This window comes from Hypanus sabinus, unplaced genomic scaffold (assembly GCF_030144855.1).
Source record: "Hypanus sabinus isolate sHypSab1 unplaced genomic scaffold, sHypSab1.hap1 scaffold_105, whole genome shotgun sequence".
Lineage (NCBI taxonomy): Eukaryota > Metazoa > Chordata > Chondrichthyes > Myliobatiformes > Dasyatidae > Hypanus > Hypanus sabinus.
Window position 1 is genome coordinate 395,758 of NW_026779103.1, and position 18,365 is coordinate 414,122.

The 18,365-nt window shown below is 44.1% G+C and overlaps 1 protein-coding gene across 2 annotated transcripts; it reads left to right on the forward strand.

Moving 5' to 3' along the window:
* Positions 1 to 2,295: 2,295 nt before the first annotated feature.
* LOC132386174 (probable G-protein coupled receptor 139) lies at positions 2,296 to 17,873 on the forward strand. Of its 2 annotated transcripts, XM_059958467.1 has the most exons (3): positions 2,296 to 2,536; positions 3,855 to 3,887; positions 17,649 to 17,873. In XM_059958467.1, exons 1-3 carry the CDS (start codon positions 2,356 to 2,358, stop codon positions 17,765 to 17,767), a joined length of 333 nt encoding a protein of 110 aa, XP_059814450.1. In that variant the 5' UTR covers positions 2,296 to 2,355; the 3' UTR covers positions 17,768 to 17,873. The 2 variants fall into 2 exon arrangements, with proteins under 2 accessions (XP_059814450.1, XP_059814449.1); XM_059958466.1 differs by lacking the exon at positions 17,649 to 17,873 and having other exon boundaries at positions 3,855 to 4,751.
* The last annotated feature ends 492 nt before the right edge of the window (positions 17,874 to 18,365 follow it).

Sequence of the window (18,365 nt, forward strand, 5' to 3'; positions counted from 1 at the left end):
AATGAGCTTAAGAAGGTGCTGAGAAGAGCAACCAGGGCGCATCAGAAGGCCTTGGCGAGTAGGGTATAGGGAAACACAAGGCATTCTCCAGTTATGTGAAGAACAAAAGGATGACAGGAGTGAAGGTAGGACAGATTAGACATAAAATTGGGGAGATGTGCCTGGAGGCTGTGGAAGCGAGCGAGGTCCTCAGTGAATACTTGTCATCGGTGTTCAGCAATGAGAGGGAAATTGATGGCGCTGAGGACAATATGAGTGAGGTTGATGTTCTGGAGCTCGTTGATATGGAAGGAGAGGATGTGTTGGAGTTATTAAAATACATTAGGACGGATAAGTCCCCAGGACCTGACGGAATACTCCCCAGGCTGCTCCACAAGGCGAGGGAAGAGATGGCTGTGCCTTTGTCTAGGATGTTTATATACTCGTTGTCCACGACAATGGTACCGGAGGACTGGAGGGACTGGAGTTCCCCTTGTTCAGAAAGGTTAGTGAGGATAGTCTGGTAAAAATAGACCAGTGAGCCTCACGTCTGTGGTAGAGAAGATTGGAAAAAATTCTTGGAGATAGGAACGATGGGAATTCAGCGAATATTGGTCTAATCAGGGATAGTCAGCATGTCTTAGTGATGGGCAGATCGTGTCAAACAAGACTGATAGTTCTTTGAGGAGGTGACCAGGCATTTAGATTGGGGTAGTGCAGTGGATGTGACCCACATGGATTTTATTAAGGCATTTGGCAAATTTCCACGCTTTGTAGGCTTATTCGGAAAGTCAGAAGACATGGACTCCAGGGAAGTTTGGCCAGGTGGATTCAGGATTGGCTTGCCTGAAGAAGGCAGAGGGTCAGGTGGAGGGAGTACATTCAGATTAGAGGGTTGTGACCAGCGGTGTACCACAAGGATCTGCTCTGGGACCTGTCCTTTTCGTGATTTTTATTAACGACCTGGACGTGAACGTCGAAGGGTGGGCTGTCAAGTTTGCAGGCAACACAAAGGTTTGTGGCATTGTAGATAGTGTAGAGGATTGTCAAAGATTGCAGAGAGACATTGATAGGATGCAGAAGTGGGCTGAGAAGTGGCAGATGGAGTTCAACCCTGGGAAGTGTGAGGTGGTCCACTTTAAATGGACAAACGCCGTGGCAATAAACACAGTATTTGGGAGTGCGGAAGAGCAGAGGGATCTCGGTGGTACATGTCAACAGATCCCTGAAAGTTGCCTCACAAGTAGATAGCTTAGTTAAAAAAACTTATGCGGTGTTAGCTTTAATAAGTCAAGGGATGGAGTTTATGAGTCGCGATGTAATGATGCAGCTCTACAAAACAATGGATAGACCACACTTGGAGCACCGTGTCCAGTTCTGGTCGCCTCACTATAGGAAGGATGTAGAAGCATTGGAAAGGGTACAGAGTAGATTTACCAGGATGCTACCTGGTTTAGTGTGCACGGATCATAACCAGAGATTAAGGGAGCTAAGACTTTGCTCTTTGGAGAGAAGGAGGATGGGAGGAGATTTGATAGAGTTATACAAGTTATTAAGAGTAATAGATAGAATGGATAGACAGCACCTCTTCCCCATGGCACCACTGCTCAGTATAAGTAGACATGACTTTGAGGCAACGGGAGGGAAGTTCAAGGGGGATATGAGAGGAAGTTTTTTTTTACTCTGAGAGTGGTTGGTGCGTGCAATGCACAGCCTGAGTCAGTGGTGAAGGCAGAAACACTAGTGAAGTTTAAGAGACTGCTAGACATGTATATGGAGGAATTTAAGGTGGGGGGTTATATGGGAGGCAGGGTTTGAGGGTCGGCACAACATTGTGGGCCGAAGTCCTGTAATGGGCTGTACTATTCTACGTCCTATGTTCCACGTTCCAAGATCATGCAGCTCTGTTTCAGCACCACCGTTTTGAGTTTCTCATTTTACGCCCGCCAAAGCCGATTCATATCAGACTTTTAACTAATTTACTTCTTTCCATACACCGGATTTCTAAAAAAAATTACCTACTTATTTCTTATTGAAGGGACATGTTGTTCTGCTTTAAACAGTTAAAGCTACCGAAATACCATGTGATTTGTTTTCTTTTGTAATTCCAATTTTTGTAATAATAACAGAACTGATCTACACACATCTCCCTCAGCTGCTGGGTAAAACAAGGGTTAACTGTTATTGTCATTTCGTGGAAAATAAATTGCGTCAATTCAGGGTAGGCTGCTGACGTCAGCGGAGGTTCTATCTCTTATTAATAGGAGTCCCTTTCAGTCAGTTCCCCAGTTTCAGCGAGAGCAGCCTCTCCTGCCAAGGACAGAGATCCGCAGCGGCACCAAGAGGGGGAGTAAGAACAGACTGTCTGGTTCTGTCATGGATCACACACCGGGAGGGACAGCTTGGAATATAACAAGAAATGAGAAAAATACCTTCTGGATGGTTCCATATATTTTGGCAGAGGATGATTGGCTAACGGTAGATTATCGAATGATGAGTGTGTTTATCACCATTCAAGTGATTTTCTTCCCCGTCCTCGCTATCATTGCTCTTCCCGGTGAGTCTCTTTCCAAAGATAACTTATGAAACAGCATTGAATCGCACGTTTTCTTGTCACGTTTTCCTTTCCTAATAATAGTTAAGGCTGCTCTCGCACATCCCAGCTGCTGATTAAGCAAATCATTACCCTATTATCTTTGGTAATTTACTGTTCTGATGATCCCTGTCTAAGAAAATATGTGCTGTCAGTTGTGATGATCCAGATCAGGAAATAAAATATTTAATGTTTGAAGCGTGTTTGATAGCCTATTGCCTGGATTAGCAGGAGTTTATGGGAATAGGGCAGAAAGACTGGGGAAGCTTACCTGCAGCTGAAAGTCTCAGATGGAGCCGTCGTGCAGAGGATGCGTCCAACAGTGTGAGAGTCTAGGGCCAGACAGCGCAAAATCAACATGGATGAATTCCACTTGGAACAGCGCTGCCGAGGAATTTCTATCGGCAGAGGCAATGTGTCTGTGGATCTCATTGCCGTGGATGGTTGCTGAGGCCAAATGATTGGGTGTATTTTAAGCAAAAGTTAATAGGTACGCAATTAACAGGGATATCAAAGTTTACGGAGTGAAGGCAAGAGACAGTGTTGGGATGAAATCTATCAATTATGGTTGAATGGCTTCTGATCGCATGCTTGGTCAGGCTGCCTTAGTAAATGCTGCGGATGCAATGGTTAAATTGCTGATGAGTTCACTTATAGACAATCGTTGCACACAGCAGCCTGTCGGTGATCATGACGTGTGTCGGTGACAAATCACCTTCATTGTTGCTGAAAAAATAACGCATCATCGATACTTCAATGAATGACATTCAATTGTAAAGGCGAATGTACAAGATGCAAACCGTGAGACTCGCGGTGTGACTTGAAGTTGACGTCGCCAAACAAGAGTAGACGTGCAATAATAAGGTTTTGGTCTGCTACCCCATTTGCTGATCCAGACGCCCCGGGAAACTATCAGGGACGGGGATCTGCGTTTCAGCTAAATCGGGTAGGTGTCAAGGTCACTTATTTCACAATAAATGAGTTTTCAGAGATTCCGCAGATGCATCATTCAGCTCTTTTCCCCCAACACGGACGGAATTTCCCAATCATCAGCCATCTTCATTTGTGTTTGTCGCTGTCTGTTTCGCTGCCGACATTCGATCGATCAGATTGTACTGATTTTCCACTACTTTGCAAAACCGTTTAGTTTTATTGATCGCTAATATTTACAATTATGTTATTCTGTCAAGTAGACTCATTTCTATCATTGGTACATATTATATACTTGCTTTAAGAGAACTCTGTCTTCTGTGTTTACTGTGATTGTTTATTTTGTTCGCAGTGAACACGGTGACCATATTCATCCTGTCTCGTGGTAAGTGCGGCCTCTCCAGAGTTGTCACTTGCTACCTGGTTGCCATGGCAGTGGCGGATATTCTGGTCCTTATCCTGGACCTGATATTGAGCAAGATTCCACTTATGTACACGCCATACCTCGTTTTCGTCCTATCAATGCCCAAGGTGTGTAATATCCAGGCTGCTCTGATTTACACCGTCACAGACTGTTCGGTCTGGTTCACCGTTACGTTCACCTTTGATCGGTTTGTCGCCATTTGTTGCCAGAAGCTGAAAACAAAATATTGCACCGGGAAAACTGCGGGTGTTGTTTTGGGGACAGTGACTGCGATCAGCTGTTTGAAGAATATTTACTGGTATTTGCGGCTCTCAGAGATATACACATGGTCAATCAATCCATTCATTTGTAAAAAGAGAGATTATTATTTGAATTTCACTTCTGAGGTTGACTTATTCTATTACTTCCTCACCCCTGTATTCCCATTTCTGCTGGTTCTAGTAACGAATGTTTTCACCGTCAGGCATGTCTTGGTTACGAGCAGAACTCGCAGGAGACTCAGGGTTCCCGGAAACGGACAGAGTGTCAGAGACCCGGAGATGGAGAAACGCAGGAAATCCCTCGTTTTATTGCTGATCGTCTCCGGCAATTTCATCCTGCTGTGGGCACCTTTCACTGTGTTCTCTGCGTGGGATCGGATATGCGATCTTACCAATTTCGTGCTTCCGCCCGAATCTCTGCGAGAACTTGGCATCATTTTGCAGCTTCTGAGCTGTTGTACAAACACGGCCCTTTACGCCTTTACACAGACCAAGTTCAGGGTGCAACTAACTAATGTGGTAAAATCTCCGCTCGCTCTCTTTGTAGTGAAGAAGTGGTGACTTAGCGGTGTCTCCCGACACCCAATCCACCCAATGCCTCCTTACCCCGAATGCAACTAATGTCCCATACATTGTGGCGACTTCCTGTTCCTCTGGGACCGGCGTTGTCCTTCTTCCATTCACTCCTCTCAAGGGCCCATAACATAGCAGGTTCACAATGCACTTCCCTCATTCTCCAGCCCATCCTCCCATTTCTGCCCAACAGGTCTCAGTATTTTTCCCCACAGTTGCACCGTGCAGTACTTCTGACTGCCCGGATGCATTGGTCCATCTGCAAATGCTGTACTCTTCCGAGGTCGTCTGTGTTCCCGAAACATCCCGTTCATTCTCGACAGTGGTGACTGAATTGGTACTACAAACCATTGAAGACTGAATTAATGCTGCTTCCTGCACCCATGCTGAGCTTGTCAATTTCATCTACGTTGCCTACAACTTTCCAGAACGCCCTCAGATCAGTCTGTCCCATTTTTCCTCCGCTCTTGTCTCTCAAACTTTCGGTCCCGAATTTCAGAGATAGACCATTCAAGACATCGTTAACAAAGCCTAGCTACTGAATCCCACAGTTATAGTGAGGATCCCACCTGCCACATGGACAATCGCCCAAGTGCTGTTCCATTCTATCATTTTCTTGGATGTGAATTTCCTCTCAAGATATTTTATAGTAAACGGAGGCTCCCTTCAGCCCGATCAATGCTGCCTTCAGCAATGTCTGTTGCTCTTCCTGCAGGTAACATCACTCCATCCCACCCAGAATAATAGAAGGGATTGGATTTCTTTGCCTTCAGTCAACAAGCCAGTGGTCTCTGCATAAAAAATATTGTCACGTAACTTCCATCACCTCCATAGCGACTCTACCACTAGGCACGACCTTCCCTCCCCTACATCCTTCTCCGAAGATCGTTCTGCACACGACGCCATTGTTTACTCCTCGTTGCCCACAATTCTCCCCTATTCCTGTCTCCATTCTCTAGACATTATTTCCACACCGGCTCTGGCTGTTGAAGAATAACGGAGACCACAATGGTAACACACCTCATTTCCAGCCTCCGCTCCTTTGCGAAAAATAAAATGTCGATTATCCATCCAGCTACAATCGAAAAAAAACATTATCTGCTATTATGTCATTTATAATCCCTGTCAGACCAAGATATAATCGGGGCCGCGGACAAAGTTGTTCTGAAAGTCGTCATGAGCTTAGAGGAGAGTTAATTAGGGATAAGGGCCCCATCGAGTGACCACACTTACTGAGGAAGATATTAGGCAATTGACATTCACTTTTGTTATTGAAATATTATCGGGAATGACCTTGACGGCTGACAGAAAATCTCGGTGTAATATTTTTGATCTTCACAATAACGTTGCTCCTTATCCTGTCGCATCACTAACATAACGACAATATCTGAGTTTAAACACGTCCGACAGCTGAACAATACTACTAAAGACGTATCGCAGATATCACCAGCAGGAATGACACTGGTTCTCCAGTCCCAACAGATTATTTTCGATTAAATGTATTGAATTTGCAATTCTGGCTTATCCGGTAACAAGTGCAGTGCCTATAGAAGTATTCACTCCCCCACACTGGGAATACCATTGTAGCATGGACACTCACATGGATCTCAGGTATGCCTTCCTCTTGGCCGGCTACGTGGAACAGTGTCTCTTCCGAGCTACACTCGTGTTACTCCCCAACTGTCCTGCGCTACATCGACTACTGCATTGGTCTGTCTGCGGCATGCATGCGGAGCTCATCGTCATCAACTTCGCCTCCAACTTAGACCCTGGCCTCAAATTTACTTGGCCCATTTCCGATACCTCTCTTCCTTTTCCCTTTCTCTGTCTCTATTTCCAGAGACATCATATCTACCGTTGTCTACTGTAAATCCATCGTCTCTCACAGCTACTTGGACTATACCTCTTCCCATTCTGTTACTTGTGAAAATGCCAGCCCCTTTCACTAAATTCCTCCCATCTCCTCGGCCAGTGCTATCAGGATGAGGCTTTTCAGTTCAGATCAAAGAAGCTGTCCTTCTCCTTCAAAGAAAGGGGCTTCCCTTCCTCCAGCATCAATGCTATCCTCAACTGCATGTATTCCATTTCCTGCAAGTCTGCCCTCACACTACCCTACCGCTGCCCCACCTAGGACCGGAACAACTTGTCCTCACCGGCCATCCCTCCAGCCTCGGCGTCCAGCACATAATTATCCGTAACTTCAGTCATCTCCAACGGAATCACACCGCCATGCGCATCTTCCCTTCCCCCTCCACAATCTTAGATTTCCACAGGGATGAGACTCCGTTGTCCATTCGCCCCTCGCCACTGATCTCCCTCCTGTCTCTTATCTTTGCAAGCTCAACAACTGCTACACCTGCCCCTACATACTCCCTGATTGACATTTAGGTCATCAACCTGTCCTTCCAGGTGAGACGACACTTCAGCTGTGAGTCTGTTGTGGTCATTGATTGTATCTGCTGCTTTGGTGTGACCTCCTGTATATCGGTGAGACACGACGTTTATTAGGAGACTGCTTAACCGAGATTATACGCTTCGTCCATCAGAAAAAGCGAGACCTCCCACTTAAATTTCACTACCATTCCCATTCCGACATGTCTGTCTATGGACTTCTCTACTCTCGGGATGAGGCCACAGTTATTTTGGTGGACCATCACCTTATGGCAGGAACGTCAGTTTCTCGAATTACCAGTAATGTTCTCCGTCTTCAGCAGTTCCTATTCCCATTTCCCTCTCTAAACTTATCTCCGCAAGTGCCCGTCACTCCTCTCTGGTTCCCTCTCCCCCTTTTCTTTCTTAAATGGTATTTTGTCCTCTCCTATTAGACACCCCTTCTCCACCCTGCACTACTTTCAGCGATCAACTCCCAGATTTTTACCTCTCCAATGTCCCCATCCTGATTTCACATATTCCCTGTGATTCTTCCTGCCTTTCCCCCACCTACTAAATCTGCCACCAAATATTTTGTCTCCTGTCCTAATGAAAGGTCTCGGCCCGGTACATTTTCCATAGATGCTGAATTCATCCAGCATTCTGGGCGTGTTTCTCAATAAAGAGAACTCGGTGACTATTTGGTTGAGTAGAGGGTGTAATGCCCTGGTTCAGATCTTTAATGTTATGCTATATATATTTACTTTATTAGTTCTGTAAGAGCAGCCTCTTCTGCTTCCAAACTGTTTGGTTTACTGTTGAAAGTAAGTGATGATGAGGAATCCGGGCCATCCAAATACAATACTAGAACTGGGGGGAGATTTTTGTTGAGGGACTCCAGGGTCCGTCTTGAGGCTTTTTCTCGGTGGGACATGAAGAGAGTAAACGCTGGGGAAAACCGATCGTAGGATACGACCCGGATTATTCGAGATGGATTGCGACCGACTTAGGGAAGGTGGTATGAGCTTTCACGCAACCGACGGACCAGTCCGTGAGTGCAGAGTCGTTCACGCTGAGCTCCTACTTGTAAATATTTGACTGGTTTTAATACTTCATTTTTTCCGCTTTATTTACTGACCTTTAAGTTAAGATTCATAAATATAATTCCTTTAATTGTAAGTACTGTGCTGTCTGCTATTTCGTTCCACTAATTTGTAACAAGGTAGCACATTACATAGCATCTACGCAAACCGATGTTTAATGTTGGGGACTGTCTCAATCTCTTTAGTTGTTCCGGAATGGAAGACGGTATTCCCTAGACTTAGGAAGCTAAAGAAACCAGGGGGCTTGTCCGGGATAGATTTAGTTCGATAACTTGTGATCGCCCTGAGCATTGATAGAGTGTGTTGTGTCGTTAACCCTATGTTAAACTATCGTCCGGTACTATTTCCGATACGTGGTTAAGGATGCTGCAGGGAGGGAGGGGTCGTCAGCTGACTATAATTCCCATGAGGAAGGGAGTGTTGGCGAGCGTGCGGAATCACAAGCCGAGTCTCCCATAGCTGTGGAAGCGGATTTCAAAGGCAGGTTGCTCTCGTTTATTTGCCGGAGCGAGGGGAAGGAATGGTCTGATTCAGAATGTCGAATAAATCTCGAGCGAGGAATGAGGATTCTGAGTTGGAGTCAGCCCTTACCCCCTTGGCCAATAAAAGGCGAATTGCACATGCCTTGGGTACTAGCTATAAAATCTTGTATGTTCTCAAGAGTGAAGACCTCCCCCGAGGGGGAAGAGGAGTCTGAGACTTGGACGGAGCAGACCTATCAGAAGCCGGTTGAGTGACAGTGCTCTAATGACATCAAACACAGCGATTGTTTGAAAGTTTTAAATGGGCCGGCTGCTGACGGAGGGAGAATCGTACAGACACAGAACCCCTTTGCTACCTCTGCAAGCTACACGGAAGCGATAGACAGTGTGTTTGGCGCGACAGGAAGCCCAGTGGGTTTCAGGACATGCTTCAGGAGGAAGTTGGAGAGAACTTTCTGAAAACATTCTCCATCACCCTGTGTTCCGAGCTGCTTTTGAGGAATTGCGTGGCCTTGCTGGGCAGGATGATGAGCATAAACGGGGGATTCTGTGAAGCACTCAGTCCCAACGGGTCATGTTACGGTCTGGGGAAGTACTGTTCCTACAGTGACTGGAAAACCCAAATTTCCCGGAATACCTGACGCCGAGTTCTTCTTCTTGGATGCTCCAAAAGACCACGAAGAGGAGTCATGCTTACCAGATGGGATGCGGCAGAAGCCCTATGTTAAACAGGTGAACGGGATGGCAGTGATTGTCAGGAAGACTTCTGAGAGGAACGGCAGACTCAGGAGGGGGATGCCTTTGGCACCTCTGTTTCTGGTTACGGAAATGTCTAACGTCTCTGTGAGACAGGCCAGGGAGAAAACCTTACCGAAAAGCGAAAAGTTGATTCCCTAGTCATTCAGCTTTTGTGACTCCCCCCTACCAGGAGATTGAAAGAAGATTTTGAGTCTGGAAAGTGTATTTTCTTTGACGAGTCTGATGTGGGTTCTTCCAAGAGCACTCCCCACGTCTCCGGATAACCGAGGACACCCTGTTCAGCGAAAGGTCCCGGCAACCGGCTCGTACAGAGCAGGACGACATTCGGTATCATCTGTGGAAGCTGAAGGAAGCCGGCATCATCAGTAAGTACAAAAGCGCCTCTGCGTTCGCATTAACAGTGGCCAGGAAGAAGAACCGGAAGGTATGGAAATACAGGCGAACTTGCATCACAGCCAGTGAACTGATCAAGGTCGGCTTAGGTTAAAAGAGTCAAAGCCTGGGATCCAATTGCATGCGTTAGGTTCCTGAAAATAGATTCGCAGGCTTGTGATGTCTGGGATATAAACATTTTTTCGAGGAGTTGGGGCAGGGCGTAGGTCAGAGTTTTATTTTTTTCTGAGTGATAGACAGAGATGACAGGGTTTTAAAGGCGAAATTGCATATTCTTGTAGACAACATTAGTCAAAGAGACTGATATTTCTTTGTTTCCGGCTATCTTTCTTATCTCTCTCTCCCTCCCTCCATCCCCCCTCTCTCCACACTGCAATACACAGGCATAGATAAACGCAACACAAACAGACGCTGCAAATTCCACACCTCATGACAGGCACTCACCTGCACACATGCATGCGTGCGCTCCAAACCCGGGCTGTACGCACTGACAGCCTCACAGAACACGCCCCATTCATCATCGACTGAAATGTTTAGTTGGAATACTAGAACACAGCAAAATTGTCCTTGTTCACGAGTCGGTGCTTTTATCTGAGAGTATCTCCATGTTTCCGCATTCGCTGTGCCAGTGACCAGAAAGAAGGAGGAAGTTCAGTCCTTTCGGAATTGTATTTCTTTCAGGTTCTTCCTCGTACTCCCCTTTGTCCTCGTTCATCAAGTTATCAAGTTGTGTTTTATCCTCTTTATCAGGACCATGCTGGTAAAGAACATGACATGAACATTGACTTCTCTAACTTCCTCTAATGACACTCAACCCCTTCTTACCCCATCCCTGACATATTTAGTTGTTTCATTTTTCTTCTGTCTCTCTGCCCATCACTCTGCCTGTTCTCCATCTCCCTCTGCTGCTCCCGTCCCCCCTTCATTCTCATTAGGCCTCACGTCCCATGATCCTTTACCTTCTCCAGCTCTGTATCACTTCTGTCAATCACCTTTCCAGCATTTAGCTTCATCCCACCCCCTCCGGTCTTCTCCTATCATTTCGCATTTCCCGCTCCCCCTCCTTTTTTCAAATCTCTTAGTATCTTTCCTTTTAGATGCTGCCTGGCCTGCTGTGTTCCACAAGCATTTTGAGTGTATCGTTCGAATTTCCCGCATCTGCAGATTTCCTCGTGGGTACTTTGCATTTGCCTTCACCGGTGCACTGGTCATGGTCTCTCCGGAAACACTTGATTATGGTAGGGTCCCGGAGGACTGGAGAATTTTAAATGTCACTGCACTCTTTAAGCGGAGAGAAAGTCAAAAGAAAGGAAATTACAGGCCACAGCTTCACCTCACTGCTTGGGGAACTGTAGGAATCTATTATTAAGGATTCGGATTCGGGGAGCTTGGAAAGTAATGGTACAATAAGTCGAGGTCAGAATTGTTTATGTAAAAGGAAATCTTGTCTGAATAATCTGTTAGAGTTCTTCGAGGAATTGATAAACAGAAAGCAAAGAAATGAAGCAGCGGATGTAATTTACTTGGACTTTCAGAAAGCATTTGATAAGCTGCCAAACATGAGCCTGCTTCCTCCGGCGTTGCAGCAATGTTACTGGCTCAGGTATCGGAATAGCGGACAGGCCGGAGGCAGCGGGTGTGAGTGAAGTGGCTGCCGGTGACTAGTGGTGTTCCTCAGAGGTCAGTATTGGGACCGCAAATTTTTACGTTGTTTGTTCATGATTTAGATAATCGGATAGCTGGCTTTGTGGCAATGTTTGCAGACGATACCGATATAGTTGGAGTGTTAGGTCGTGCTGAGGATAATGCGCTCGCAGAATGACTCAGACAAATTGGAAGTACGGTCAAAAAAGTGGCAAATGGAATACAGTGTAGGAAAATGTAAGGTTAAGTATTTTGGTAAAAGGAACAATGGTGCGGACTATTATCTAAATGGGGTGAATTTACAAACATCAGACAGCTGGAGTGACCTAGGAGTCCTCGTACAGGAGTTAAATTTACAAATTAAGGCTGTGGTAAAGAAGGCAAATGAAATGCTCTAATATATATCAATAAGAACAGGCTATCAGAGCAAGGAGATTATGCTAAGACGTTATAAGACACCAGTCAGGTCACAATTGAAGTATTGTTAACTGGTTTAGGTCCGCATATCTCAGAAAGGATGTATTGTCATTGTACACATTCCAGAGGGGTGTCACGAGGACGATTCTGGGAATAAATTTGAGAATATGTGAAGAGCGTTTGGCAAAGTTGCGACCGTAGTCACTGGAATGTAGAAGAATACGTGGAGGAGTGTCTGACTGAAACTTCTGGTATGCAGAAAGGATACAATAAGATGGATATCGAGAGGATGTCTCCTATGGTGTGGTGTTCAGATATAGTGAACACAGCCTCAGAATTGAGGGGTACATTTTTATAGCCGCAGAATAGTGAAATTCTCTGCGGCGGCGGCGGCGAATGCCAATTCCGCCAAATACGTGGGTACACTTAAAGCGGAAGTGATTCGTTTCCTGATTGGACAGTGTATCGAAAGACATGGCGAAAAGGTAGGACCAGTGTGTTCCGGGACTAGCCTTGATGGAACGGCGGAGCAGACTCGATGTATTACATATCCTCAATCTGCTCTTACGTTTGCTGGTCTTATGTTTTCTTCGTCACTTTACCCACGGTCACTCGAACTCGCGGCTTCTTCCTGCTGGTCATGTACTATGCCACCTTTCGGACACGACGCAACCGTCATTTATACAGGGCGATGGACAGGGGCTGAATTAAATCTTCACCTTCCCCGTTGTCATTCTGTACAAGTATTTAATTATCATTTCTGATGTGCTACTAATGAATATTTTAATAGACGTTCTATTCTATGACTTCGTATGGTGATGTTTCAGATTGAAAAAAAAGCCGTGAAGTTCATAGCTAGAAGGATAACGGGAGCCTCTTCTATTTAAATCTGGAAGGTACATGTCTCTGCAGAAGTGAGGTGATGTAGGCAGAAAATCTGCGCAAGGCTGCGTGGCTCCGAACACATGGTGTAATGTGAAGAAATTTGGAGGACCCGAGGAACCCTGGGAAGCACGTGGGCAGATTTCTGAATATCCGGGTATTGTTCGGTCTGTCACTCAGCAGACGGATGGGAATTTGTCCTTGTTGGGTGACGGCACTGATTGCTGGAGCAGATAACTCTGCTAGTACTATTTGAACGTAAGATTTTCCCACTTTTCAACCGCTGTGTACGTACAATCAGTCTATTTACATAGTTAATCTGATGTATTTTCCAGCACATTAAAGAGTGAATTCTGCACTGTATTTTATAGTATTGCGTTTATATTTTGTATTTATTGTGCTTTTATACATAATGCACTTTATAAAGCTCATCTGTTTCGAGTAATACTCGTTTCGCTTTCCTTAACGCTCGTAGACTGAGGAATGGCAATAACCAATCCCAAATCTTGAGAAATCATATAGGGTTGTAGTCACAGAAAGGTACAGACAGATGAGAGAGGGTAAAATAATGCCGAAAGCGCACAAACGAAACTATAGTTGGCCGCATTCGAGGACTTTTACGAGGAGATTTTTCGGTGTTTCTGAGACTAGATTATTCAATGAAAATTATTGAACTAAATTCAAATCAACGCTGGTAAGAGATTTTAACCTTACGTGGCAGGGTCATCACTCCCTGACCCATGATATTTAGCAACTTCACAATAAGCACAAAAATGCGTGGCCGAGCGACTATTCTAGTTGCTGGTTCAGTACAGTTATTGAATGGTTAACAGTGGAGTGTGCGTTGGTGAGGGATGAGTGATATCAGAAATGAAAAGTCAGAACATCATTTTGAAACCCAGTACATGAGTATAAAGGGACATTCAGACACAGGATAACGTTTACCGTTGTCAGCTCTCTGCAATACAAATATATCTGTCAGGGCAATGCATAGAGTTGACAAAGAGAAAGCTTTCAACGAGGATCATTGATTACAAGGCAGAATCTGAGAAAAGTATGGGTACAAGGTAAGTCATCTTTAAGCAGACTTGGTAGGATTCGCCACGGAGTCAAGGACTTCAATTATTTTTTTTGGGGTGGACGTTGATGTGGAGTCGGGGACAAAGGCTCCGGACACAGGAAAATGTAATTACCACTGGCGATTGAAGTATGGCTGGCAGATATATCTATTCGGCAGATATATCTAGTTATTTGTGCTCTTATTTTACCAGCGTCGCAAATGAACCTCCTTCTGTGATAGAGCAAACGAAACAGGATTCCGCTGGTAGCATATTACCTTCATCTTCTGTCTCCAGTTAGTGTAGATTCCAACGAGAGGCTTCGAATGCAAAGGAGCAACACCTCTCCTCAGGTAAAGCAACGCAGATTGGCCACATGGGTAGTAGTTCGGGACAAGGAAGGGTACCTGGCCAGCGTATACATCTTTCCCAGGTATTATATTTTCTATTCTTTAGTTGATTATTGCTGCGGGGAGGGAAGAGTGCATCTGGGTAAATTAGTAGGTGTATATACAGCTTTTCGGTTGTGTAAACGGACGTGTTTTAGTTGATACAGTAAGTACAGAATGCGTCTCTGCCTAACTGATCATTATCATTAAGGGGCAATCCTTCACGCAGTCTAAATTGGTGCCATGAAGGCAAAGCATCATGCACCGAATGGGCTATCCAACATATAATGTTCTCCGTTCGAATAAATCTTCACGACATCTGCAACTTTAATAACCCATGCACTAGCTAATGAGCTACTATGATAAAGTGACTACTGAACGATTGCTGCCATGATGGTTCAGGTTGCACTGTAGTGTTCGTAATGTGACAGGATATGTATTCGTATGTATGCAGAATATTATCGCTCAGTAGCTCTGGTTTTGGCATTATTGTGTACAGTGTTTGTTTCACTTCATGACCCCTGACACCTGTAATTTTCATCATACCACTTCTGTGCAAAATACTTATTTAGTCTGTCCGTCATTTCATTATCACCCATTACTAACTCTCAATCATCGCTTTCCAGCCGTCCAATTTGCACTGTCGCCACTCTTTTACACCGTATGTATGTAAAGAAACCTTTGACATCCTCTACAGTATTATTGGCGAGCATAACTTCTTATTCTTTCTCTAAATTCTTAATGACTTTTAACAGTTGCCTTCTGTTAGCATTTAAAAATGTGCCGGTCATCTGGCTTCGCACAAATTCCTCCTTTGTTGCATTATTTCTCTATGCCTATTACGTTGGCTTTTGACTTCTCTTCTTCGTCAACGTTTTATCATCTTGCCGTTAAAACTCATCTTTTCTTTCGGAAGTATATATCCTGTGCTTTCAAATTCCTTTCGAAAATTACAGCCAAGTTTGTTCTACTGTCACAGCTGCCTGTGTTCTTTTCCAATGAATTCTGGCCAGCTCCTCTCTAGTGGCTTGGTAATTCCCTCTACTCTACTGTAATTTTGATGCATTCCACTTCAGCACCTGTTTCTCATATTTCAGATTGAATTCGAACATATTGTGATCATTTTCACCAAAGACGCTTAATAAATTGCCCTTTTGGTAGACATCTTCTATCTCATTTTGTAATTTCTAGACCGCATTCTTACTCTTGTTTGGATGGTGTGTATCTAACTCACATCAAAGTCTTTAACCCTTATACTTCGTTAGCTTTATTCGCCCTGATTCAATGCTTTTAAGGTTTTGTAATGATAGGATTATATTTTTAACCATCAGAGTGACACCTCCCAAGATAACCTCTTGCCTGGCCTTTTGCTCCAATGTGTATCATTGACATTAAGCTCCTAGCTATAACCTTCTCTCAGAAAGAATTCAATGATTCTTACAAACACCGTATACACGTATGCCAATACGCAACAGTACGTGCATTCAAATATAAGGCCTTCAGTCCAGTATTCACTCATTTCTGTTTTGTCCTCCTTTTACATTACGACTCATCTTCTTGAATGCAATTTTGTTTAAACCCACACAACTCCAGCCTACCTGGCCGCAAAGGACATTAGACCCTTTGGATTCTATTGTAATGCACGTTCCTTTGGTACTGGTTGTCACCTCTCTAGAAGCTCCTGCACAAACTCACATATAATCGCACTTTAATCTGTAATGTCAATGAGCAAATCGGCAATAAATTGCCTCTGTGTTGGAGGACCCCAGCAATAATTGCCGTCTGCATTCAATGGTCGCGTAACCATGACGTGTGGTATGTACCAGCTGCTCATACGGCCATCCCCCAGCACCCTCCATGACCGCATGTGAACTTGATCGATGTGTCGGATGGGAGTAGTGGGTTAACTATGTTCAAGTGTGACCTGCAGGATAGCGGAGGAAAGGAGCGCTTGCATCTCTTTTATTTGGTCTATTTGCAGAAAAATAGTTCCGGACATTGGTCAGTGGATAAGTGGATAGATAACCTAAAGTCTGAAAGGAGGTGCAGCTTGTATTCAGAGTTGCAGGTAATGGAACACCCCGGGGAACGTATGAATTTGGAGTCCACCTCACTCACAGCTTTATGCAGATGTATTATTTTCTGATTTTCCTAGCTGAGATTGATATAGTAATTATAATTGATAACAAATACAGAATGCATGTAAACACGTCTAACTCATTCAAACACACAGTATTGTGGCGAATGCTACAAATAAATATTCAGGTTCGTTTTCCTTCAACCAGGCCGTGTACAACAACAGACAGAAATATTGCACATTACAAATCAGTTTAATTACAGTCAGAAATAAATGTAGTTATCCCGTTCTAGTTCAACACATGCAGAAATATGGAATACGCCACGTGTGTATGAAATAAAACAACATACATTATTACAAAGAGTTTGCAATAATCAAAATTTTTGCACTAATTGGAATAAATATTCCAATGAAGAGGTCTCTGCAAAAGGGGAAGGATGTGAAACACAGCCTTGATGAATCGGGCAGAAGTCTCCGCTAATCACTATCAGACACATCCCTCCGACCTCTCGGACAGTCACTCCCGAGAATGGAACTAGAAAACAGCGGACAAGAAGCAAACTGTCCGATTACGGGTTCTTGATATCAATAAGCAAAATATTCTGTACTTTCAAAACAGGTCACTGCTCACACTAAAGTTGTCATTGCTTCAATGACAACATTACTCTCACTGATGTAGGACCTCAGCCCATTGTACAGAGATGATGATCTGAGAACTGGCCAGGCTTCTGACGTCATTGCTCTTCCCCGACCATCGTTGACCATGCTAATGATGTTGTTGTCTCTGGAGTCATAAATCTGACCACAGTGATTATGTCGCAACGTATCCTGGTCACCGACTGAAATGCCTTGCAAAGACACCAATATTTTAAATTCCGCCTCTGCGCATAGAATTTAGTTGGAGAATTATCCTCTCCTTTTATGATCCCTTCAGTCAGCTGATGTTCGGTTATCCAGATGAAAGTGATAAGCTAAGTGTAATACTGATTTCTGTACGTTACTTCTTTCGTTGTTAACTGCGTGGACTGCAATGGCAAAACTAACCAAAATGACAGTGTATCTAGCAAAACCGTGAGAAAATTATTCCAGATGCTCCTGTCCTGCAGCTTCGCCGCTAATCTCTGAAGTAGTATAACCACCTATATGCTATTGTGGCTTTTTCCTTGAAGGTGCAACTCATATGTGGTTATTATAATGCCAATAGATTGTAATTTGCCAAAATGCATCTGCTCGTGTTTCTATATAGATAAACCACGACGGACTAGTTATGAAATTATATCAAATGAATAACTATAGATTGATCATGCTTTTACAGATCGACGACGGAACAAAGAGAGTGAAGATCGCAGTAATGCAATTTGGTGTAGACACGTTACTCCTTTCAACTTTAGCCTCCGCGGCGATAATATTTCAAACTCTACGTGTGTTCCATAAACTTACATACTGGATAAATCATAATCAGCATTTTTTTCATCATATCCGGCGGTGGAACTAATGAACACGGGACAGCATTCTCACCCTGCGAGACGTGTTTAGACAATAAAATTGTACAAAGGAATTGATACTGCAGAGGGATCTGAGGAAAATCTTTTCTAAACATGGGCCAGAAGTAAACTGGGACGCAAGACTAAAGTGAATGTTGTAGCCGGTGAACACAAACCATTGAGAAATATTCAATTGGGAAGGTTACCAAGTAGGAGAAAGGCAACTTGCTTTCCCTTCTGGAAACTGACAGCTTTCACAGGCGTAGATTATTAAGTAAAGGGATCCTGCATACCAATAATTATATCAGCCCCGGATCTCAGATACAAATCGCTAAATATGCAAAATTAGAACTAAAATGATGTTTAATCTCAGAGCCATTTGTTGTGAAATGTGTTGTTAGGCGGCAGCAGTACTTTGCAATGCATAACTATAAATCAAGAAAATCTTGGTAAAAATAGTTAAAATATTTAGTACAAAAATGCGAGGATGGTTTCGCTTACCTTCTTGATAGTCCATTACAGCGGCAAACCAACCGCTTGTGATTCAT

What these genes read in the sequence shown, in the direction of transcription:
- LOC132386174 (XM_059958466.1), top strand. Translation starts at nt 2,356, where the DNA reads ATGGATCACACACCGGGAGGGACAGCTTGGAATATAACAAGAAATGAG. An exon ending in CGCTATCATTGCTCTTCCCG is followed by an intron (nt 2,537 to 3,854) that starts GTGAGTCTCTTT and finishes TTTTGTTCGCAG; the next exon opens with TGAACACGGTGACCATATTC.